Here is a 24409-nt window from a genome sequence, read left to right as displayed (position 1 = left end):
CTTGGTCTTCTCTCCATGACAACTGTCGTTACAGAATGGTTAACTCTCAAACTGATGGTTAATGAAACTTTAATGCGGTACCATTTCCATAAACATACCATAAGAGCTGATGGAGAAACATACCAAAAATGATCTTACAATATGAGCAATACATTCCACAAACAATACACTTTTACACAATTTTACATTAGCGTGCTTGATACATCAAAAGCATGAGCATTTCTACCAGAATAGTTGATTAGGTGCTAACAGCTTGCTAATGTGGAACAAGATTAACTAATATTAGCCAGCACACAGTGGAGCTAGGCTATAGCTAATAACGTTATATTCCTAGCAGACTTCAGAACATCAATTACAACACAAATATCCGTTAAGTACACGTTCAAAAGAATTAGAAAGATTTCTGAAACAAGACCAATATTGAAAGACAATAAATACCTTGTTCTCTTTCCATCTAGGTGCTAAGTTTGACGTTGTTTCTTGGGTGCTTGAACAACTTTAACAAAAAGTTATTTTCCTTTTCCTCTCTCGCGCCCGTTTCCCATTTACCGTTGGTGCGTAAACCAGAGAAGGCAAAAACACCTGATTTCAAAATAAAAGTCACACTAAACTGTCGAATATACAGTGACGATAGAAAGCTCATACAAGAAAATAAAAGTCCAAATATAGAGCACACATTGTGATTGGACACTCGTTTTAGGGCTTAATTGACTTTTTCCACATTCTGTTACATTACAGACTTATTCTAAAATATATATATTTTTTATGTCCCTCAATAATCTACACACAATACCCCCATAATGACAAAGCATAGTCAGGTTTTAAGACATTTTTGCAAGTTTGTAAAAAAACAACAACTGAAATATGACATTTACATAATCATTCAGACCCTTTACTCAGTACTTTGTTGAAGCACCTTTAGCAGAGATTACAGCCTCGAGCCTTCTTGGGTATTTGGGGAGTTTCTCCCATTCTTCTCTGCAGATCCTCTCAATCTCTGTCAGGTTGGATGGGGAGTGTCGCTGCACAGCTATTTTCAGGTCTCTCCAGGGATGTTCGATGAGGTTCAAGTCAGGACTCTGGCTGGGCCACTCAAGGATATTCAAAGACTTGTTCCGAAGCCATTCCTGCATTGTGTTGGCTGTGTGCTTAGGGTCATTGTCCTGTTGGAAGGTGAACCTTCGCCCCAGCCTAAACTCTGGAGCAGGTTTTCATCAAGGATCTCTATGTACTTAGCTCCGTTCATCTTTCCCACGATCCTGACTAGTCTTCCAGTCCCTACCGTTGCCAGGTTTCCTCCAGAAGTGACACTTTGCATACAGGCCAAAGAGTTCAATCTTGGTTTCATCAGACCAGAGAATCTTGTTTCTCATGATCTTAGTCTTTAGTTGCCTTTTGGAAAACTCAAAGCGGCTGTCATGTGCCTTTTACTGAGGAGTGGTTCCATCTGGCCACTCTACCATAAAGGCCTGATTGTTGGAGTGCTGCAGAGATGGTTGTTCTTCTGGAAGTTTCGCCCATCTCCACAGAGGACCTCTGGAGCTCTGTCAAGGCACTTCACCCGATTGCTCAGTTAGGCCGGGCGGCCAGCTCTAGGATGAGTCTTCGTGCTTCCAAACTTCTTCCATTTAAGAATGATGGAGGTCACAGTGCTCTTGGGGACCTTCAATGCTGCAGAAATATTTTGGTACCCTTCCCCAGACCTGTGCCTCGACACAGTCCTGTCTCTGAGTACTACAGACAATTCCTTCAACCTCATGGCTTAGTTTTTGCTTTGATGGAAACAGGATGCGCCTGAGCTCAATTTCAAGTCTCATAGCAAAGGGTCTGAATAATTATGTAAATAAGGTATTTATGTTTTTATTTTTAATACATTTGCAACATTTTCTAAAAACCTGTGTTTGCTTTGTCATAATGGAGAATTGTGTTTAGATTGATGAGAAAGTGTTTTATTTAATCAATTTTAGAATAAGGCTGTAACGTAACAAAATGTGGAAAAAGTCAAGAGGTCTGAATACTTTCCGAATGCTCTGTGTACACTGTCCTCTGTCCTCTGAGGTTCACTTCACACAGCTCTGGTAATGACCTGCTATATCTGTATTTACTGTAACGGTTTTCTTTTACGTTTGCGGGCTCAGGATGAACCCCAAAAAATACATTAACAGGCTGCTTTTACATGGTATTTTCTTTTTCACCCTTCAGGGGGAGATGGATAAAGAGATGGGGAGTGAGGGATTTAAAGAGATAGTGTGGAAGAGATGGAGGGATAGATTGTGAAAACGGTGGCTGAACATTTTTGAAGGAGGAGAGAGTGATGGTTGTGGGAGAGATTAGTGCTAAGGTTTGTGAATAAATAAACAAGATGGTTTTTCAGTGGAGTTATAGAGAGTCATGGAGGACAAGAGAATGCAGGCAGAACTACTGCTGCTGCCAGAAGAAACAGGGTTCAGTGTGTGCGTGAGTGCATGTGTGTGTGTGCATGTGTGCCTGCCCGTGTGTGTGTGTGTGTGTGTGTGTGTGTGTGTGTGTGTGTGTGTGTGTGTGTGTGTGTGTGTGTGTGTGTGTGTGTGTGTGTGTGTGTGTGTGTGTGTGTGTGTGTGTGAGACAGAGACAGAGACAGAAGGCTGACAGAAGATGAGGGGTAAAAAATTAAACCTGATTCCTGGAAGTCTGCCACTGAAAGGCCTCTTGTGGGATGAGCGGTTATGTTTTAATCTTTCTCTGCTCTCCTTCCTCTCTCTTTCACCCCTGCTTACTCTCAGCTCACTCTCAGTGCCAGCACAGACAGCTGAATGGGAAGTAATGTTTGACACAGAGGCACTTTGCAACATGTTAAAATAGAGCTCCCTGAGAGGAGTGTGCGGTGTATGTGGTGTGTGTGTGTGTGTGTGTGTGTGTGTGTGGTGTGTGCATGAGGTCTGTGTATGCAGTGTGTAGGGGAGATGGAATGCCCTCCATCAGAGGAGACTCATTGTGATCACCCTCTGATGAGCTATCATCAGAAAGCTTTGACTGATTCCCCATGCCTATCTGTCTATAAAACTGTCATCTGTAAAGAATTGATGCCATTTGCTGAGGTGGCATTACAGTCAGGCCTCTGATTGATAGTCCATCTTTATCTGCCCAGGTGCTCTGTGCAGGGAGGAGGGACAGGAGATGGTTTAATATGAGTGCCTATGCTCTCTGGGTGTTGGTAGACTGTGTCAGTGTGTGGGATACCAGTGACGCTGTCCTCCACTGCTACCTTTGACCTCTAACTGTCCCCCAGACTGCTTCTCCGTCTATAGTCCTGATAAATCTATGGTAGGTTAGCACAGACCAGGGGGCATGTGCCCAAATGTGAGTAACAGAGATTTGGTGTGAGTAATCCTAGTGGGTAGTGTAAACTGCTTCCAGGGGCTCAGTAGCGCCTGTGGAAGGCAGAACACACCTGTTTCAACTTCCTGGCCCTCATCCCTTCACCCTCCTCACCCATTTGTCTGGACTTGTTTTGATCCCCGCTTTCCCCTGGCATAGAGGGTTGCTGGTGGTGACCTTATGAACAGCTGTTACTTCACTAACACTGGCTTTGGCCCGCGGGTCGCCTGTTGCTGACCCCTGCTCTACAATGAAATAACCAACAGGACGTGTATGTATGGACAAGTATGATTATGGATTGATACCATTGATTATCATATGAATGAGCTTTCTCTTTGTCCTGAATGTCAGTTGTTGGAAATGATGTTGTTTTCCTGTAGCCACATCCTCCCCCTGTTTACATTCTATAGCTCTAACCATATACAGAAGCTTGCAAAAGTATTCACCCCCCTTTGCATTTTTCCTATTTTGTTGCCTTACAACCTGGAATGAAAATATATTTTGGGGGGATTTTTATCATTTGATTTACACAACATGCCTACCATTTTGAAGATGCTAAATATTTTTTCTTGTGAAACAAACAAGAAATTAGAAAAAAAAACGGAAAATTTGAGCGTGCATAACTATTCACCCCCCCAAAGTCAATACTTTGTAGAGACACCTTTTGCAGCAATTACAGCTGCAAGTTTCTTGGGATATGTCTCTATAAGCTTGGCACATCTAGCCCCTGGAATTTCTGCCCATTCCTCAAGGCAAAACTGCTCCAGCTCCTTCAAGTTGGATGGGTTCCTGTTGGTGTACAGCAATCTCCAAGTCATACCACAGATTCTCAATTGGATTGAGGTCTTGGATTTGACTAGGCCATTCCAAGACATTTAAATGTTTACTTGAGTGTTGCTTTAGCAGTATGCTTTGGGTCACTGTCCTGCTGGAAGGTGAACCTACGTCCCAGTCTCAAATCTCTGGAAGACTGAAACAGGTTTCCTTCAAGAATTTCCCTGTATTTAGCGCCATCCATCATTCCCTCAATTCTGACCAGTTTCCCAGTACCTGCGGATGAAAAACATCCCCACAGCATGATGCTGCCACCACCATGCTTTACTGTGGGGATGGTGTTCTCGGGCTGATGAGAAGTGTTGGGTTTGTGCCAGACATAGCGTTTTCCTTGATGGCCAAAATGGTCAATTTTAGTTTCATCTAACTAGAGTACCTTCTTCCATATGTTTGGGGAGTCTCCCACATGCCTTTTAGCTAACACCAAATGTGTTTGCTTATTTTTTTCTTTAAGCAGTTTTTTCTGGCCACTCTTCGGTAAAGCCCAGCTCTGTGGAGTGTACGGCTTTAGGTGGTCCTATGGACAGATACTCCAATGTCCACTGTGGAGCTTTGCAGCTCCTCCAGGGTTATCTTTGGTCTCTTTGTTGCCTCTCTGATTAATGCCCTCCTTGCCTGGACCATGAGGTTTGGTAGGTGGCCCTCTTGGCAGGTTTGTTGTGGTGCCATAATCTTTCTATTTTTTAATAATTGATTTAATGGTGCTCCGTGGGATGTTCAAAGTTTCGGATATTTTTTTATAACCCAACCCTGATCTGTACTTCTCCACAACTTTGTCCCTGACCTGTTTGGAGAGCTCCTTGGTCTTCATGGTGCCGCTTGCTTAGTGGTGTTGCAGACTCTCGGGCCTTTCAGAACAGGTGTATATATATTGAGATCATGTGACCGGTCATGTGGCACTTAGATTGCACACAGGTGGACTTTATTTAACTAATTGTGTGACTTCTGAAGGTAATTGGTTGCACCAGATCTTATCTATAGCAAAGGGTGAATACATATACATGCACCACTTTTCTGTTTTTTATTTTTTAGAATTTGTTGAAACAAGTAATTTAAACGTCAAGGCGCTGTACATGCTGTGTGCCATCTGCATGTGTCCAGCAGAAATAATGTAATCGTAGCCTTGCAGTAAACAAAGTTTAGAATATCCCTCCCCACTCCAGTCTCTCAGTTAGCTAGGCAGCTCTCCTCTCCACTGATGTGTTTGAACATGCTGGATGCTTTCGAGGCACAGATGGTCCCAGGCATTTCACTGCTTCTCTCTGACACCACTTCTCTCAATTAAATCCCAGCAGAATTTGACCGATGAAGAGAAATGCTGAATTTAATGCATTCATCTGCCTGTTTGCTGTTTTATCATTTGTCTGTGAGAAGAGAGGAGAGAACAGCAGGCATATTGGAGAAGATAAATGGAAGCCTTTTTTTCTCTGAGATTCACATGCCTATTCCCCTCCCTCTCTCTGCTTCTCTCTGTCTCTCATTGTTTCTCTTACACACCTACTCTGAAAAGCTGTACAGTTAAATTGGTAATTAAACCTGGGCTTAGTGAGAAAACATGAACACATTTATGGTCATTATTTTGCATTATCTAGTTCTTTCCATTGTGGTTGAGCAACCTTTTGCAACACTGCACTGTGTGATCTCAGCAAAGTAAGACAAGTGCATGTAAGAAAGCCCACACTCCCCGGGCAATAGCTGCTTTAGTGAAACAAGGCAGATAAAAGGGCAGATTCAAATCCCTGACTCACACTCCCGCTGATGCATAACATTTTCACAATATTGCTGGAAGGTTTTATGATGCGAGCGATCGCTTTCCGAAATAAAATACCTCTCTAAAGTATCTCTCTCTCTCTCTCTCTCTCTATGTGTATCTCTCTCGCTCTTTTTCTATCTCTCTCTCTTGCTCTCTCTATCTCTGTCTCTCTCTTTCTCTGTCTCTTTCTCTCCTTCCCTCTCTCTTTCCCTCTCCCTCCCTCTTTCCCACCCAAACCTACAATGTAATGTAGCAGAAGGCATTCTCTCAGTGTCCAGTCCTAGAAACACACCTGGCCTGTGGGCCAGTATGCCAGTTCCAGTATGACTGGGCAAGAGATGACATCAGAACCCAGTGATTCACTCATTCACTAGAGAGCACCAAACACCAGACTAAAATCAAATTTTGCTACACCTGCAATAACATCTGCTAAACACTTGTATGTGACCAATAACATTTGATTTGATTAGAATTGTACCAAATCAGGCCTGTTGAAACCTATTTACCATACCATCAAGGCATATCTTCAATGCTACAGTGCACTCAGACACAGTAGGCCACAAACCAAAATCTTCACAGTTACAGCCCCAGATGCTGTTGTACAGTAGAAGGCAGTTCCTCTAGGTTGAAGTGGGTGAGAGAGAGGCACAAGGGAGCAGTAGAGAAAGTAGGTTAGGTTAGGTTAGGTTGAGAGCAAGAGAAGCGTGAGAGTCAGTGAATGCATAAAGAGACAGAAGAGTGGAACGTTAATCAATTATAGATGTGGAAGTGTGATTTGTGGGAGCACTGATACTGTAATTGGGAGGACGGGAGAGAGAGCGAGGGATGGATGGAATAGGGGAAGGAAGGAGAGCATCCTCACCCATCTACGTCTTCAATTTACATTACATGACAAGAGGAGGAGATGCTAATGCTACATGACTGTAGTTAAGGGTTAACTAACGTTAAACCATGGTGGCTGGCTGGCTGGCTTTAGCCAACATGCAACTAGAAGACGGATACGTTGGTACATGTAAGAGGAGTGTGTATATTCATGTGCCAATGGTAAAAGTTATGAAGGGAGAAGCACTCACTGTTATAGCCAAGACATGCCACCAGGCAGACATACACCTAAGGAGTAGGATGCAATTGGGTGCGTCATGGGATTAAAGATCAGGGATTGGATGTGACCTGCTGATTGATGTTACTTCAAGTCATAACCTATAATAATCACTGTGCATCCTTACCCCCTTGCTCCTCAAGCTTCACTTGCTTATACAATTGTATAAACAATTCAAATAGATCATTTGTTTGCCGCCAGCCACATCCTTTCTGTGAGTGGCTCATGGACCGTTGTCTGGCTGCTAAAAAGATAATGTTCTAATAGGTAATGTGCATCTGTTCTGGGCGCATGGCCCTGGGGGACGCTGGGTAAATGCTCAACGTCTTCACTCTGAAGTTTCTCCCGACTGATTGCTGATTACTTTTTCAGGGCACAGACATGATACATTGTTTATTTATTCAAAAATCCCCCACTGCAAATAACCCCCTCCCTGTTCCAGCCCCCATTGTGTGTCTGTTGTCTCTCTCTATATATATCTGTCTCTCGCTCTTTTGAAAAAGGATAATATGCTCATCAGAAAATGTTTGTACGGGACCTAGGCAACTGTATTTGTGTATATTTGTGTGTGTGTGTTGGAGAGAGATTGTGCAGTCGTGCATGTGTCTGGATCTGTGTGTGCATGTGTGTGCGTGTTTGAGAGAGTGTGTGATCGTGCGCACATGCGTGTGTGTGTATACAGTATGTTTACGTTGGAGAGCGATAGTGTGTGAGCGTACGTGTGTGTGTCTGAATTTGTGTGTGTGTGTGTGTGTCATGTGTGACAGAAATGGGACAGCCCTCTGACTGCTGTTGAGAAAGTGACTCGCCCCTGCAGGCTGTTCTCATCACATAGAATATTCAACAAACTCCAACTACTTTTTAGCAGACCTCTGTCAAGAGAGATCATATTAATAAACACACCATTCCACAGCCAGCAACGCCAGCAGTAGTCCTAGTTGTTGGACAGCATTTAGATGGTAACTTGATAAGAAGTAAGTAAAAGCACTTGATTGCCAGAGTTGGCCTACATGCAGTATGGCTGTTTAAGATTCATCATGTCATATTTGCATACCTCATTTAGGATATGTTGTGAGACCAAAGCCAGAAAAAGCAATAACCATCTTCTATTTAACATCTGCTCTCTTTTTAAATCAATATCTCTCGTTTAATTGCTCTGTTCCTGGTGTTTAGCAAAGCAGCCTTTCTGAAATAATGTAGAATGTCCTCCTCTAGGTACATTGACTTCAATACAAAACCTAGGAGGCTCATGGTTCTCACCCCCTTCCATAGACTTACATAGTAATTATGACAACTTCTTGCAGCATGAACTGACATGTTGTCCACCTAATCGAAGGATCAGAGAATGAATCAAGTACTGAAAGCATAAACTACAGCTAGCTAGCACTGCAGTGCATAAAATGCGGTGAGTAGTTGAATCAAAGAGAGAGAAAAACAATAGTTGAACAGTTTGAAAAAGTTCATTTCTTCCAAAATTAAGGAGAAGCAAGAGAGAGAGAGAGAGAGAATTAGCGATACAAAATGGTGACATATGGACAACCGATTTTAAAACACTCTACAATACCGTTCAAATTGACACAAACACAGAGCAATGCCAAAACTCATGAGAAGTTGAATGGATTAGACAAAGCTATAAAGGACAATCAAAATCCATTGGACTCCCCTATTACTGACCAGGAGCTCTATAAGAAACTTTTTTAAAAAGCATGCGGACCTGATGGCATCCTAAATGAAATGCTCAAACTCACAAGTGCATAATTTCAATTGGCTATAATAAAACTGTTTAATTTGATCCTGAGTGTAGGTTATTTCCCTGACATCTGGAATCAAAGACTCATAACCCCAATCTTTAAGAACATAGACAAATTTGACCCTAACAATTACAGAGGCATTTGTGTGAACAGTAACCTGGGGAAGGTTTTCTGTAGTATTATAAATGTAAGAGTTCTAAACTTCCTTAATAAGCACAATGTCTTGAGTAAAAGACAAATTGGATTCATACCAAAACATCGCACGACTGATCATATTTACACCCTACACACCCTGATAGATAAACATGTCCACCAAAATAATACCAAAATATACGCTTGCTTTATCGACTTCCAAAAAGCATTTGATTCTATTTTGCATACAGGACTGTTCTACAAAGTTATTGAAAGTGGTGTAGGGAGTAAAACATATGACATAATTAAATCAATGTATACTAGCAATACATGCAGCATTAAAATTGGCAGGAAAATAACAAAATTCTTTAACTAGGGGCAGGGCCTTTGCCAGGGTTGCAATCTGAGCCCTGCACTCTTCAATATTTACATCAACGAATTGGTCACTATTCTAGAAAAATCCACAGCCCCTGGTGTTAGTCTCCACAATTCAGAGGTTAAATGCCTTCTCTTCGCAGATGACCTATGCCTGCTGTCACCCACAGCACATGGCCTACAGCAGAGCCTGGACCTGCTAGAGCAGTACTGCCAGACCTGGGCCCTGGCAGTTAACCTCAAAAAGAGTAAAATAATGATCTCAGGGAATTAGACCAAAGTTCTCAATTGCTACAAAATATATAGAGTACTGCACACACTACTATTACTTAGGTTTAAAAATAAGCTCAACTGGAGACCTTAATGATGCAGTGAATGAACTGAGAGAGAAAGCACGCAGGGCATTCTACGCCATTAAAAAACGAATTCAAGTTGAAATACCTTTTAAAATTAGGCTAAAACTAATTGAATGTGTCATTGAACCAATTGCATTTAATGCCAGCGAGGTGTGAGGTCCACTTGCAAAACAAGATTTCACCAAATGGGACAAACACCCCATTGAAACCCTGCATGCAGAGTTCTGTAAGATTCTCCTACATGTCCAGAGGAAAACTACAAACAATGCACGCAGGGCAGAATTAGGCCAATATCCACTAATAATAAAAACTAAAAAAAGAGCAATTCAGTTTTGGAAACATCTAAAGTACAGTGACCCCCCTCTCATATCATTACCAAGCCCTGCAATGCCAAGAGCTGAGCAAAGAAAAGAGTCCCCTCATCTAGCTGGTCCTGGGGCAGAGTTCACAAGCCTCAGGACCAGAACATCCAATCAATCAGAATAAAACAAATTACAACACAATCAAAACAAACCTACATTGCTTATTGGGAAACACAAGCACAAGCACAAAGAAAAATGCAGTGCTATCTGGCCCTAAATCGACAATACACCGTGGCTAACTATGTGACCATGGTTACTGATCAAAACCTTAGAAAAACCTTGACAAAGTACAGGCTCAGTGACCAACCACAGCCTTGCCATTGAGAAGGGTAGACACAGGAAAACCTGGCTCCCTGAAGAGGAAAGGTTGTGCAACCACTGCACCACAGCAGAACCGGAGACAGAGCTGCATTTCCTGACAAAGTGTCAAAAATCTAAAACAATTAGAGAGTGTCATTTCCCCAAATTTTTCCACGTTTCAAAGACCTCTCTGATGAGAATAGGCTACCGTCCTTTTGGGGGAAGACGCAGAGAGCTGTGAGTGAGATGAGGGACAGCCCAATCAACCTGCACATTTCCTCTACTGTATGCTTATTGTTATTGTTCAATGTATGGTTATTTTGACCCTTGGTTATTGTAGTTACTGTTGTCCCGCTGACAATTTTGATTCTTATTATCATAATATTGTAAATATCTAAAGTAAGCTATGGCAATATGTACATTGTTACGTCATGCCAATAAAGCAAATTGAATTGAATTGAATTGTATTGAGAGAGAGAGAGAGAGAGAGAGAGAGAGAGCATTACCTATATTTGGTAGAATATGTTTTACTTTCACTTCCACTTAGCCTATGAATGCAGCTAGCTAGCTAGTTAAGCTTACTCAAACATCCGGCTCAAACAGAGAGGGAAGCTATGAAGCAAGAGAGCGAGCGATCTAGCTATATTTCGTTGTATTTCTTTCACTTTCACTTTCACTTACTTAGCTAGCGAACACCTGGCTCAAACAGAGAGGGATGCCATGTTAGCTAGCTGGCAATGGTTATCCAACACTGGAACTCTTTCAAGTCAAGGTTTGCTTTTGGTTTTATAAATGTATTGCCACTGGGGCCTGCCATTACAACTGCTAAACTGCTTTCTGACTGTACACTGTACTGCATGATTATAGCGGGTTTACTAACGCGTTAGTTTTAGTATGTTGACTATGAGGTGAAAACGATGTAGGCTGTGTGTAGTGGTTAGCAGTTATAATATGAAGGTTTGGCTTGGCAAGTTTTTTTTGCCTGGTCACAGACAGCTGATGTGTTGTGCACTGAAGTCCACAAGTGAAGGGAAAAGGTGAGAGGAGGAGAGTTCATAGTTGCGAGAAGGAATTATATTTACAAGCAAAGTGATCATGCAGTTTTTATGTGGCTGCTACGAAAGTGAACTGTGTTTGCGTGTGATCAGGGGTGTATTCATTCTGCCGATTCTGTTGAAAAACATTTCTTAAACGAAAGCAAATGGAATGAAATGGGGAGAAACATACCTGAATTTGTCCAATAGAAACTCTAATTTGCAATTGTAGGACTACTGATTTCACCCTAGATCAGCTAGATGCAGACAAGAGTGTGGAAGGCAGTATTGAATGTGTCTGTCACCTTGTTTACTAAAAATTCTCTCACTTCACTTAGCAACCTCTCTGTGTTCGGTAAAGGGAAATTAGAGTATGATGTAGTAACCTAAACCTATCGATGTTACATTGAGATGGGTGAATGGAATATGAATAGCAGTCATCCAATATGCTGTACTATAAATAAGGCCATGCTCATTAAAAAAATTATCATCCTCCCTCATCTTAAACAGCACCGACTGCCACTGATTGAAGCCCATTTCAGAATCATTCTATATCCTGACAGGATAAATGTAGACAGCCAACTCTGAACGGCTGTTTGGAATAATTGAGTGATACCCAATCAGACAGCGGTAGACAGCGGTGGGCCCCTATTTCTGAAATAATTACGCCCTGACAACACACTATGCACGGCTTCTACTGCAGGGAGGGGGCTTGACTTTCAATGTCTTCAAATCAGAACACACACCAGCATGATTGGCCATGAACAGAGGGCATCTGTGAGGGCATCTCATTGTGTTGGGTTGCTACCCTCTCAGACGTGTGCATTATTGCATCTAAATTCACTTATTGCTGATCAAAATGTGTGCTCTCCCACCATTGTGAGTTTTCTTTTTGTCCTCACTGTTGGGAAACAAATACAGCTGGAATGTGGGCATATGTGGCTTATACGGCTTGTGAGTTGTGTTGTATCCACTTTCCATATGGAATATCCCGCTCAACGCTTTTTGGAGGTGCCATGTTTGATGTGGCACAGCAGGAGTGACTGGGGTGTGAGGAAGAGGAGGAAGAAGGGCTTGTCTGAGTGAGGAGAGGAGTGATGTGTGACAGTGACAGAACCATAGAGATCCTATTAAATTACTAAGTAAGTAAGTAAAAAATACAAAAAATAAATATAATTCCTAATTCTATGGACAGAACCCACCCAGCCATATAGCTCTATAGACCTGGCTAGGCCTGTGTGACTGAGACACCCATGAGCTCGTCTTCCACAGCTGACTGTGATTGACAGTGCAGCCTCTGGGCTCTGGCACCAACCCACACAGTTCCTGTTTGACTAGAGATCTGCTCTGGGCTCTGGCTCTCCTCCAGTTATTCCCACCACAATATACTCTATCTGCCATACCTGGACTCTATTACTGACTGACAGAATTGATCTAATTTCTACACTGTACTGTATTTACTTGTCATTTTACAGTGTGCAGTCCATGCATTTGTTTTGGTTTATCCTCAAAGTAGAAGTACTGTGGATTATGTCAACAAATGTTGTGGGATGAACCAACTAAAAACCTAGAAAGACCCTTACCCCCCCTCCCCTCTCTCTCTCTCTCTCTCTCTCTCTCTCTCTATTTCTCCTAGTGTTGCGTGATGACTTCAGACAGAACCCTCAGGACTTGGTGGTGGCGGTGGAGGATCCTGCCACCCTGGAGTGCCAGCCTCCTCGTGGGCACCCTGAGCCCACCACCTTCTGGAGGAAAGACAAGGCCCGTCTGGACCTCAAAGATGACAGGATCACTGTGAGTACTACGTCCCGAGGACCCGGTCCTCTGTGTCTGCTCTCATTATGGATAGCTAAAATATACAGATTAAATGACCCCCCCCATCCCAGATTGTCTGATGTAGACTTTGTTGAGCCATCTCTGTTGTCTGACTGTCAGATTCGTGGAGGGAAGTTGACCATCTCCAACACCAGGAAGAGTGATGCAGGGATGTACGTGTGTGTGGCCACCAACATGGTGGGAGAGAGAGACAGTGAGACGGCTCAGCTCTCTGTGTTCGGTAAGGACAGATACTGGACAGACACTTCTCTCTGTGCTTACCTGTAATGGCTGCAGTGGCTACATGCTATCTGTTTATGTTTTAAAACCTTGCTTAGAAAGCTTATAGACTACTGTCTTGTCTGTCTATGTGTTTTGTGGTTTTCCAGAGAGACCTACTTTTGTGCGTCGGCCGGTGAACCAGGTGGTCCTGGTGGAGGAGAGTGTGGAGCTCAGGTGTCAGGTGCAGGGAGACCCACCTCCTTCTCTACGCTGGAGAAAGGATAATGTGGATATACCCCGCGGCAGGTGAGGAGAGAAAGTGTGTGGGTGCATATGTTTGTGCATGTGCGTATGCAGAACATCCCTGGTCATCCCTACTGCTTCTGATCTGGCGGACTCACTAAACATAAATGCATAGTTTGTAAATGATGTCTGAGTGTTGGATTGAACCCCTGGCTATCCATAAATAAATAAATAAAAACTGGAAAATGTGCCCGTCTGCCTTGCTCAATATAAGGAATTTGAAATGATTTATGCTTGTACTTTTACTTTTGATACCTAAGTACAATTACATGTACTTTTGATACTTAAGGATATTTAAAACCAAATACTTTTAGACTTTTACTGAAATAGTATTTTACTGGGTGACTTTCACTTTTACTTGAGTCGTTTTCTATGAAGGTATCTTTACTTTGACTCAAGTATGAATATTGGGTTCTTTTTCTACCCCTGTGCATATGTGTGTGTGCATGCTTGTGAGTGTGTGTGTGCCTATGTGCCCTACGTGCCTGCGTGTGCGTTCTTGTCTTTTATGATTCCTGTTGTGGCTATAGTTGAAACGTGTTGATATATGGATTGTGAGGCAGGACTAATGAGTCCCAGGCTGAAGCTGGAGCAGGTAAACACCTGACATGTTACTACAGCGTTGCTTTGATCACGGTGCCTAACATTGTTTCTCAAAACCCACTGAGTCCTGTTCTTAAACCCAGATTAAATGTAATATGCTACTTAACATACGCATGCTACCCTGAGGTACAGATTGGATTTGGTATGTCTTCATGCTCTTGTGTATGCTGTCTGTGAGTGTGAGTGCATTCGTTTAGCATATATTGACATTTACCTGTGCATGACTGCATGTACAATATATACACCACGACCAAAAAGATGTGGACACCTGCTTGTCGAACTTCTCTTTCCAAAATTATGGGCATTAATATGGACTTGGTCTCCCCTTTCCTGCTATAACATACTCCACTCTTCTGGGAAGGTTTTCCATTAGATATTGGAACATTGTTGAGGGGACATGGTTTCATTCAGCCACAAGAGTGAGGTTGGGCACTGATGTTGGACGATTATTATTGTCTGGCCCGCAGTTGGCATTCAAATTCATCCCAAAGGTTTTTGATGGGGGTGAACTCAGGGATCTGTGCAGGCCAGTCAAGTTCTTACACACTACTCTTGACAAACCATTTCTGTATGGATGTAACAACCTTCGTCATCTGAAGAAGATGAATCATCGGACCAAAACGCAGCGTGATAAGTGTTCATGATTATTTTAATAATTGAACACTAAAACAAAAATAACAACGAGTATAGTGAAACAGAAATTAACTAGCCACACCAACCCTGTGGTAAAAGGCTACCTAAGTATGGTTCCCAATCAGAGACAACGATAGACAGCTGTCCCTGATTGAGAACCATACCCGGCCAAAACAAAGAAACACCAAAACATAGAAAAAAGGACATAGAAGGCCCACCCTAGTCACACCCTGGCCTAACCAAAATAGAGAATAAAACCCTCTCTTTGGCCAGGGCGTGACAATGGACCTCTCTTTGTGCAAGGGGGCATTGTCATGCTGAAACAGGAAAGGGCCTTCCCCAAACTGTTGCTACAAAGTTGGAAGCAGAGAATTGTCTAGAATGTCATTGTATGCAGTAGTGTTAACTTTTCCCCTCACTGGAACTAAGGGGCCTAACCCGAACCATGAAAAACAGCCCCAGACCATTATTACTTTGACAGTTGGCACTATGCATATTCGGACAGGTAGCGTTCTCCTGGCATCTGACAAACCCAGATTCGCGCATCGGACTGCCAGATGGTGAAGCGTGATTCATCACTCCAGAAAACACGTTTCCACTGCTCCAGAGTCCAATGGCGGCGAGCTTTACACCACTCCAGACGACGATTGGCATTGCGCATGGTGATCTTAGGCTTGTGTGCAGCTGCTCGGCCATGGAAATCTATTTCATGAAGCTCCCAACGATCAGTTCTTGTGCTGAAGTTGCTTCCAGAGGCACTGGGTAGTGAGTGTGGCAACCGAGGACAGACAATTTTTACACTGTAAGTGCTTCAGCACTCGGCGGTCCCATTCTGTGAGCTTGTGTGGCCTACCACTTTGCGTCTGAGCTGTTGTTGCTCCTAGACAATTCCACTTCACACTAACAGCGCTTACAGTTGACCAGAGCAAGCCTAGCAGGGCAGAAATTTGACGAAGTGACTTGTTGGAAAGGTAGCATCCTATGACGGTACTACAGTCGTGGCCAAAAGTTTTGAGAATGACACAAATATTCATTTTAACAAAGTCTGCTGCCTCAGTTTGTTTGATGGCAATTTGCATATACTCCATGTTATGAAGAGTGATCAGATGAATTGCAATTCATTGCAAAGTCCATATTTGCCATGCAAATGAACTGAATCCCCCAAAAAACATTTCCACTGCATTTCAGCCCAGACCAGCTGACATCATGTCAGTGATTCTTTTGATAACACAGGTGTGAGTGTTGATGAGAACAAGGCTGGAGATCACTCTGTCATGCTGATTGAGTTTGAACAACAGACTGGAAGCTTCAAACGGAGGGTGGTGCTTGGAATCATTGTTCTCCATCTGTCAACCATGGTTACCTGCAAGGAAAGAAGTGCTGTCATCATTGCTTTGCACAAAAAAGGGCTTCACAGGTAAGGATATTGCTGCGAGTAAGATTGCACGTAAATCAAACATTTATCGGATCATCAAGAACTTCAAGGAGAACGGTTCAATTGTTGTGAAGAAGGCTTCAGGGCACCCAAGAAAGTCCAGCAAGCACCAGGACCGTCTCCTAAAGTTGATTCAGCTGCGGGATCGGGGCACCACCAGTACAGAGCTTGCTCAGGAATGGCAGCAGGCAGGTGTGAGTGCATCTGCACACACAGTGAGGCGAAGACTTTTGAAGGATGGCCTGGTGTCAAGAAGGGCAGCAAAGAAGCCACTTCTCTCCAGGAAAAACATCAGGGACAGACTGATATTCTGCAAAAGGTACAGGGATTGGACTGCTGAGGACTGGGGTAAAGTCATTTTCTCTGATTAAATCCCTTTCCGATTGTTTGGGGCATCCGGAAAAAAACATGTCCGGAGAAGACAATGTGAGCGTTACCATCAGTCCTGTGTCATGCCAACAGTAAAGCATCCTGAGATCATTCATGTGTGGGGTTGCTTCTCAGCCAAGGGAGTGGGCTCACTCACAATTTTGCCTTAGAACACAGCCATGAATAAAGAATGGTACCAACACATCCTCCGAGACCAATTTCACCCAACCATCCAGGAACAGTTTGGTAACGAACAATGCCTTTTCCAGCATGATGGAGCACTTTTGCCATAAGGCAAAAGTGATAACTAAGTGGCACGGGGAACAAAACATAGATATTTTGGGTCAATGGCCAGGAAACTCCCCAGACCGTAATCCCATTGTGAACTTGTGGTCAATCCTCAAGAGGCGGGTGGACAAACAAAAACCCACAAATTCTGACAAACTCCAAGCATTGATTATGCAAGATTTGGCTGCCATCAGTCAGGATGTGGCCCAGAAGTTAATTGACAGCAATCTAGGGTGGATTGCAGAGGTCTTGAAAAAGAAGGGTCAACACTGCAAATATTGACTCTTTGCATCAACTTCATGTAATTGTCAATAAAAGCCTTTGACACTTATGAAATGCTTGTAATTATAATTCAGTATTCCATAGTAACATCTGACAAACATATCTAAAGACACTGAAGCAGCAAACTTTGAAAATTAATATTTGTGTCATTCTCAAAACCTTTGGCCACGACTGTAGATTGAAAGTGACTGAGCTCTTCAGTAAGCCCATTCTACTGCCAATGCTTGTGTATGGAGAGTGTATGGTTGTGTGCTCAATTTTATACTCCTGTCAGCAACAGTGTGGCTGAAATAGCTGAATGAAATAGCCAAATCCACTAATTTGTCCACATACTTTTGTATACATAGTGTATGATGAACATAATTCAATTTCTTTACTCTATTTCCTCCTTTCTGTCTGTGTTTCTGTATGTATATTTTAGTATTCAAGCTCTTGATTTTCAATGATATACAGTGCATAAAAAAATGCACAATACCCCATAATGACAAAGTTTTTACAGTTATTAAAAATGAAAAACAGAAATACCTGATTCACAAAAGTATTCAGCCCCCTTGCTATTAGACACGAAATTGAGTGCAGGTGCGTCCTGTTTCCACTGATCATCCTTGAGAGGTTTCTACAACTTGCTACATGTGGTACATTCAATTGACTGGACATGATTTGGAAAGGCACACACCTCTCTATACAAGGTCCCACAGTTGACAGTGCATGTCAGAGCAAAAACCAAGCCATAAGGTCGAAGGAATTGTCCGTAGAGCTCTGAGACAGGGTTGTGTCGAGGCACAGATCTGGGGAAGGGTACCAAAACATTTCTGTAGCGTTGAAGGTCCCCCCTCCATTATTCTTAAATGGAAGAAGTTTGGAACCACAAATACTTTTCCTAGAGCTGGCCACCCGGCTAACTTTGCAATTGGAGGAGACGGGCCTTGGTCAGGGAGTCAACCAAGAACCCGATGGTCACTCTGACAGAGCTCCAGAGTTCCTTTGTGGAGATGGGAGAACTTTCCAGAAGGACAACTATCCCTACAGCACTCCACCAATCAGGCCTTTATGTTGGAGTGGCCAGACAGAAGCCACTCCTCAGTAAAAAGGCACATGACAGTCCGCTTGGAGTATGCCAAAAGGCACCTAAAGGACTCTCAGACCATGAGAAACAAGCTTCTCTGCTCTGATGAAACCAAGATTGAACTCTTTGGCCTGAATGCCAAGCGTCACGTCTGGAGGAAACCTGGAACCATCCCTACGGTGAAGCATGGTGGTGGCAGCATCAGGCTGTGGGGATGCTTTTCAGCGGCAGTGACTGGGAGACTAGTTAGGATAGAGGAAAAGATGAACGGAGCAAAGTAAAGAGAGATCCTTGATGAAGATCTGCTCCAGAGTGCTCAGGACCTCAGACTGGGGCGAATGTTCACCTTCCAACAGGACAACGACCCTAAGCACACAGCCAAGACAATGCAGGAGTGACACGTTTCTGAATGTCCTTGAGTGGCCCAGCCAGAGCCCGGACTTGAACCCGATCTAACATCTCTGGAGAGACCTGAAAATAGCTGTGCAGCAACACTCAGCATCCAACCTGACAGAGCTTGAGAGGATCCGCAAAGAAGAATGGGAGAAACTCCCCAAATACAGGTGTGTGAGCTTGTAGAATCATACCGAAGAAGACTCAAGGCTGTAATCGCTGCCAAAGGTGCTTCAACAAAGTACTGAGTAATGTGTCTGAATACTTATGTAAATGTGACATTGAATTTTTTACGAATGTTTTTTTTAAACCTGTTTTTACTTTGTCATTATGGGGTGTTGTGTGTAGATTGATTAGGGAAAAAACGATTTAATCAATTTTTGAATAAGGCTGTAACGTAACAAAATGTGGTAAAAGTCAAGGGGTCTCAATTCTTTCCGAATGCACTTCAGAAAGTATTCACACCACTTGACTTAAAAAATAAATAATGTTACAGCCTGAATTTGAAATGGCCAACACACAATACCCCATAATGTCGAAGTGGAATAATGTTTTTAGACATTTTTACAAATTAATTAAAAATGAAAATCTGAAAGGTCTTGAGTCAATAAGTATTCAACCCCTTTGTTATGGCAAGCCTAAATAAGTTCAGGAGTAGAAAATGTGCTTAACCAGTCAAATAATACATTTCATGGACTCACAGTCGAGCAATGATTTTCAAACAGAGATTCAACCACAAAGACAAGAGAGGTTTTCCAATTCCTCGCAAAAAAGGGGACCTATTGGAAGAAAGGTTAAAAAAACAGACATTGAATATCCCTGTGAGCATGGTCAACGTATTAATTACTCTTTGGATGGTGTATCAATACACCCAGTCACTAGAATTATACAGGCATCCTTCCTAACTCAGTTGCTGGATTGGAAGGATACCTCTCAGGGATTTCAAAATGAGGCCAATGGTGGTTGTAAAACAGTTACAGGGTTTAATGGCTGTGATGGTAGAAAACTAAGGATGGATTAACAGCATTGTAGTTACTCCACAATACTAACCTAAATGACAGAGTGAAAATAAGGAATCCTTTACAGAATAAAGGCACTAAAGTAAATCTGCAAAAAATGTGGCAAATAAATGAACTTTATGTCCTGAATACAAAGCATTATGTTTGGGTCAAATCCAACACAACACATCAATGAGTACCATTCTTCATATTTTCAAGCATACTGTAGTGGTGGCTGCATCATGTTATGGGTATACTTGTAATCGTTAAGGACTGGTGAGTTTTTCAGGATAGAAATAAATGGAATGGAGCTAAGCACAGGTTAAATCCTAGATGAAAACCTGGTTCAGTGTGCTTTCCACCCTTCAGCAGAACAATAACCTAAAACACAAGGCCTATTGCACACTGGAGCTGCTTACCAAGACGACATTGAATGTTCCTGAGGGGTCTAGTTACAGTTTTGACTTAAATCAACTTGAAAACCTATGGCAAGACTTGAAAATGGCTGTCTAGTAATGATCAACAACCCAAATTGACAGAGCTTGAATAATTTTTAAAAGAATAATGGGCAAATATTGTACTATCTAGGAGTGTAAAGCTCTTAGAGACTCACAGCTGTAATCACTGCCAAAGGTGATGTATTGACTCAGGATTGTGAATACTTATGTAAATTAGATATTCCTGTATTTCATTTTCAATACATTTGCTAAAATTTCTAAAAACATGTTTTCACTTTGTCATTATGAGGTATTGAATGTAGATGGGTGAGAGAGAAAAAAAAAGTAATCCATTTTGAATTCAGATTGTAACACAACAAAATATACATAGAATAAGTCAAGGGGTATGAATTATTTCTGAAGGCATTCTACCCGTTCTAGCTAGACTCAAAGAAATAGTCATTTTATTTATATAGCTACACTACACAAGACCCAAGCTCTAGCAATACCATATATTTAGGCCACTATTATGTATCATTATCTAATTGAAGTGGCCATCAGGACAACTGTCCAGAGCAATAATCCATTTACACAACTGGCTTTAGACATGCAGGGTAGTCTGAGGTTAGAGTCCTTAGCCTGGTGTCACAGCAGGAGGACTATGCTGCCAATGGAGTCAATATGTGATTAGGTCCACAGCATAAAACAACATTTACCATAACTCTTTGTCCCTCCCAGCAGCCGGCTTTACTCTGTTGGCCTGGCTAGTTTCACAGTAACTGAAAACTCTTTCACAGTTTGCCAATGTCAAATCCCATATAACGTCTTTGACCCTATTGGGATCTGTATGAAAGGAAATATATGTTTCAGTCCATGATATACTTTAACCTGTCTGGGCCAGTGGGACGCTTGCGTCCCACCCTAATCAACAGCCAATGGAATCGCGTCGCGCTAAATGCAAAACCTCATAAATGCTATAACTTCAATTTCTCAAACATGACTATTTTACACCGTTTTATAGATACACCTCTCCTGAATCGAACCACGTTGTCCGATTTCAAAAAGGCTTTACAGCAAAAGCAAAACATTAGATTATGTCAGCAGAGTACCCAGCCAGAAATAATCACACAGCCATTTTCAAAGCAACTAGCATGCATCACAAATACCCAAAACACAGCTAAATGCAGCACTAACCTTTGACAACCTTCATCAGATGACACTCCTAGGACATCATGTTACACAACACATGCATTTTTTGTTCGATAAAGTTCATATTTATATATAAAAACAGCATTTTACATCGGCGCATGACGTTCAGAAAATCTTTTCCCTCAAATGCTTCCGATGAATCAGCGCTACAATTTACAAAATTACTATTCGAAAACATTGTTAAAATGTAATATTGTCATTCAAAGACTTATAGATTAACATGTCTTGACTGCCATCTCTTTGCCAGATTTAAAAATAACTTTACTGGGAAATCACACTTTGCAATAGACGACGTGGTATGCCCAGAAAAAAAGTCTAGGCTATAAATGTTGGAGCCATCTTGGAACGATCAACCATCAAAAATACTATTGTAAATAATCCCTTACCTTTGATTATCTTTATCAGAAGGCACTTCTAGGAATCCCAGGTCCATAACAAATGTAGTTTTGTTCAAAAAAGTTAATAATTTATGTCCCAATAGTGTTAGAGCGCTCCGAAGGCTAGTGAAAATGTTCCGTGTGCATCTGACTTGTCGTCAGGAATGAGCAAAAAAAATATATTTAAGTTCGTTCAAACATGTCAAACGTTGTATAACATAAATCTTTAGGAGCTTTTTCAACCAGGGCTTCAATAATATTCCATTGGGACGGTTGCATTGTCTTTCAAAACGTTTCGAAAAGGGAGAGTACCCATAGGCGCCGACGTCACAATGGTAATGGCCCATCCCCTGTGACCAAGATAAACATCCTCTCTTTCAGTCAATTTTGATAGTAGGAGACTCAAACCACTTTGTAAAGACTGGGGACATCTAGTGGAAGCCATAGGAAGTGCTAAATGAATCACAAGCCCCTGTGTGTTTCAATGGCAAATGTTTGAAGTGATATCCACACATCAGATTTCAGTTTCCTGTCAGGATTTGTCTCAGGGTTTTGACTGCCATATGAGTTCTGTTATACTCACAGACACCATTCAAACAGTTCTAGAAACATTAGGGTGTTTTCTATCCAAATCAAACAATTATATGCATATTCTAGTTACTGGGCAGGAGTAGTAATCAGATTAAATCGGGTACGTTTTTTTATCCGGCCGTGCAAATACTGCCCCCTAGCCCTAACAGGGTTAAGTGTGTATTTCTAAAGGAAGTACCCTGAAGTAGTAGTGGTGTGGGAGAGAATTAAGATAGTGTTGGCTTCAGTCTGTGTGTTCAGCAGGACCATGTGTCCGAGACGGGAAGTGGCCGTGAGGAACGTTCTCTCAGACTGGGGTAGAATAGAGTAGTGTCTGTCTGGCTGTACTTCCATCTGGCTGTCTGTCTGTCTACTCCCTACTCACTCCTTTCTCCATCCTTCCCCCTGATTCCAGAAACATGCCCTACTTCCAGACCTGCCATTCTCTCTTTCTCTTTCTCTCTCTCCTTCCTTCCTTCCCGGCCTCTCCTTCCCCATCCCTCCCAGACCAGCCCTCCAGGGAGGTGTGTATGTGGGTCAGAGATGTGACGTGACTGGAGTCTTCACAAGTTTCAGACTGACACACCAACTGTCCGAATGGACAGAAAGCTCTATCGATATTCTCCCCCTCACTTTTCTCACCTCTTGCATCTGTGGCCCCACCCCCCTCATTCTGTTTCAGTGCTCTGCTCGTCTCATATGTCCAGACGTTATGGAAGACTGGACAGATTTACCGTTTACTGGTCTGTCTGCTTCAGAGACCAGAGGAGGCCCCTTAGAGGGGAGAGTCCAGTTCCATAATGTTCCATGCTCTGTAGCCATGTCAAACCCTGTGCCCTTGATTGATGGACTGGTAGACCTGATCTGTTAGGACTGGTGTTTCTCTGAGTGATGAACTGTTAGCCCTGCTCTGTTAGAACGAGTGTTTCTCTGAGTGATGAACTGTTAGCCCTGCTCTGTTAGGACCAGTGTTTCTCTGAGTGATGGACTGTTAGACCTACTCTGTTGGACTAGTGTTTCTCTGAGTGATGAACTGTTAGCCCTACTCTGTTAGGACTGGTGTTTCTCTGAGTGATGAACTGTTAGCCCTGCTCTGTTAGGACTGGTGTTTCTCTGAGTGATGGACTGTTAGACCTACTCTGTTGGACTAGTGTTTCTCTGAGTGATGAACTGTTAGCCCTACTCTGTTAGGACTGGTGTTTCTCTGAGTGATGGACTGTTAGACCTACTCTGTTGGACTAGTGTTTCTCTGAGTGATGAACTGTTAGCCCTACTCTGTTGGACTAGTGTTTCTCTGAGTGATGAACTGTTAGCCCTACTCTGTTAGGACTGGTGTTTCTCTGAGTGATGGACTGTTAGACCTACTCTGTTGGACTAGTGTTTCTCTGAGTGATGAACTGTTAGCCCTACTCTGTTGGACTAGTGTTTCTCTGAGTGATGAACTGTTAGCCCTGCTCTGTTAGGACTGGTGTTTCTCTGAGTGATGAACTGTTAGACCTACTCTGTTGGACTAGTGTTTCTCTGAGTGATGAACTGTTAGCCCTACTCTGTTAGGACTGGTGTTTCTCTGAGTGATGAACTGTTAGCCCTGCTCTGTTAGGACTGGTGTTTCTCTGAGTGATCGAATGTTAGCCCTGCTCTGTTAGGACTGGTGTTTCTCTGAGTGATGAACTGTTAGCCCTGCTCTGTTAGGACTGGTGTTTCTCTGAGTGATGAACTGTTAGCCCTGCTCTGGCTGCCTTAATCGACTTCCGCCTCATCTGCTCCCGGGGAGCAGTTGTTGTGGGGGTTAACTGCATTGCTCAAGGGCAGAATGTAAGATTCTTCCACCTTGCTGGCTCTGGGATTAGACAGCCTTTCTCTTTCTCTTTCTCTCTCTCTCTCTCTCTCTCTCTCTCTCTCTCTCTCTCTCCACTCTCACTCTCACTCACTCACTCACTCACTCACTCACTCACTCACTCACTCACTCACTCACTCACTCACTCACTCACTCACTCACTCACTCACTCACTCACTCACTCACTCACTCACTCACTCACTCACTCACTCACTCACT

General features: G+C 42.7%; 1 protein-coding gene across 2 annotated transcripts in view; it reads left to right on the top strand.

The window, feature by feature from the left end:
- LOC106568109 (roundabout homolog 2) overlaps nt 1-24409 on the top strand; it is a 163748-nt gene that overhangs the window by 79899 nt on the left and 59440 nt on the right. The window contains exons 1-4 of one of the 2 annotated variants that reach the window (XM_082960440.1): nt 10900-11091; nt 12990-13147; nt 13289-13409; nt 13558-13696. In XM_082960440.1, coding sequence (XP_082816566.1) covers nt 11040-11091; nt 12990-13147; nt 13289-13409; nt 13558-13696 — 470 coding nt within the window. In that variant the 5' untranslated portion in view covers nt 10900-11039. Of the gene's footprint in view, nt 1-10899; nt 11092-12989; nt 13148-13288; nt 13410-13557; nt 13697-24409 lie in introns of those variants that run through there. The other variant, XM_082960439.1, reaches the window with a different exon arrangement.

This window comes from Salmo salar, chromosome 13 (assembly GCF_965601325.2).
Source record: "Salmo salar chromosome 13, fSalSal1, whole genome shotgun sequence".
NCBI classification, from domain to species: domain Eukaryota; kingdom Metazoa; phylum Chordata; class Actinopteri; order Salmoniformes; family Salmonidae; genus Salmo; species Salmo salar.
The sequence above is the reverse complement of the archived record's forward strand: the minus strand, read 5'-3'. Positions and strand labels throughout refer to the sequence as shown.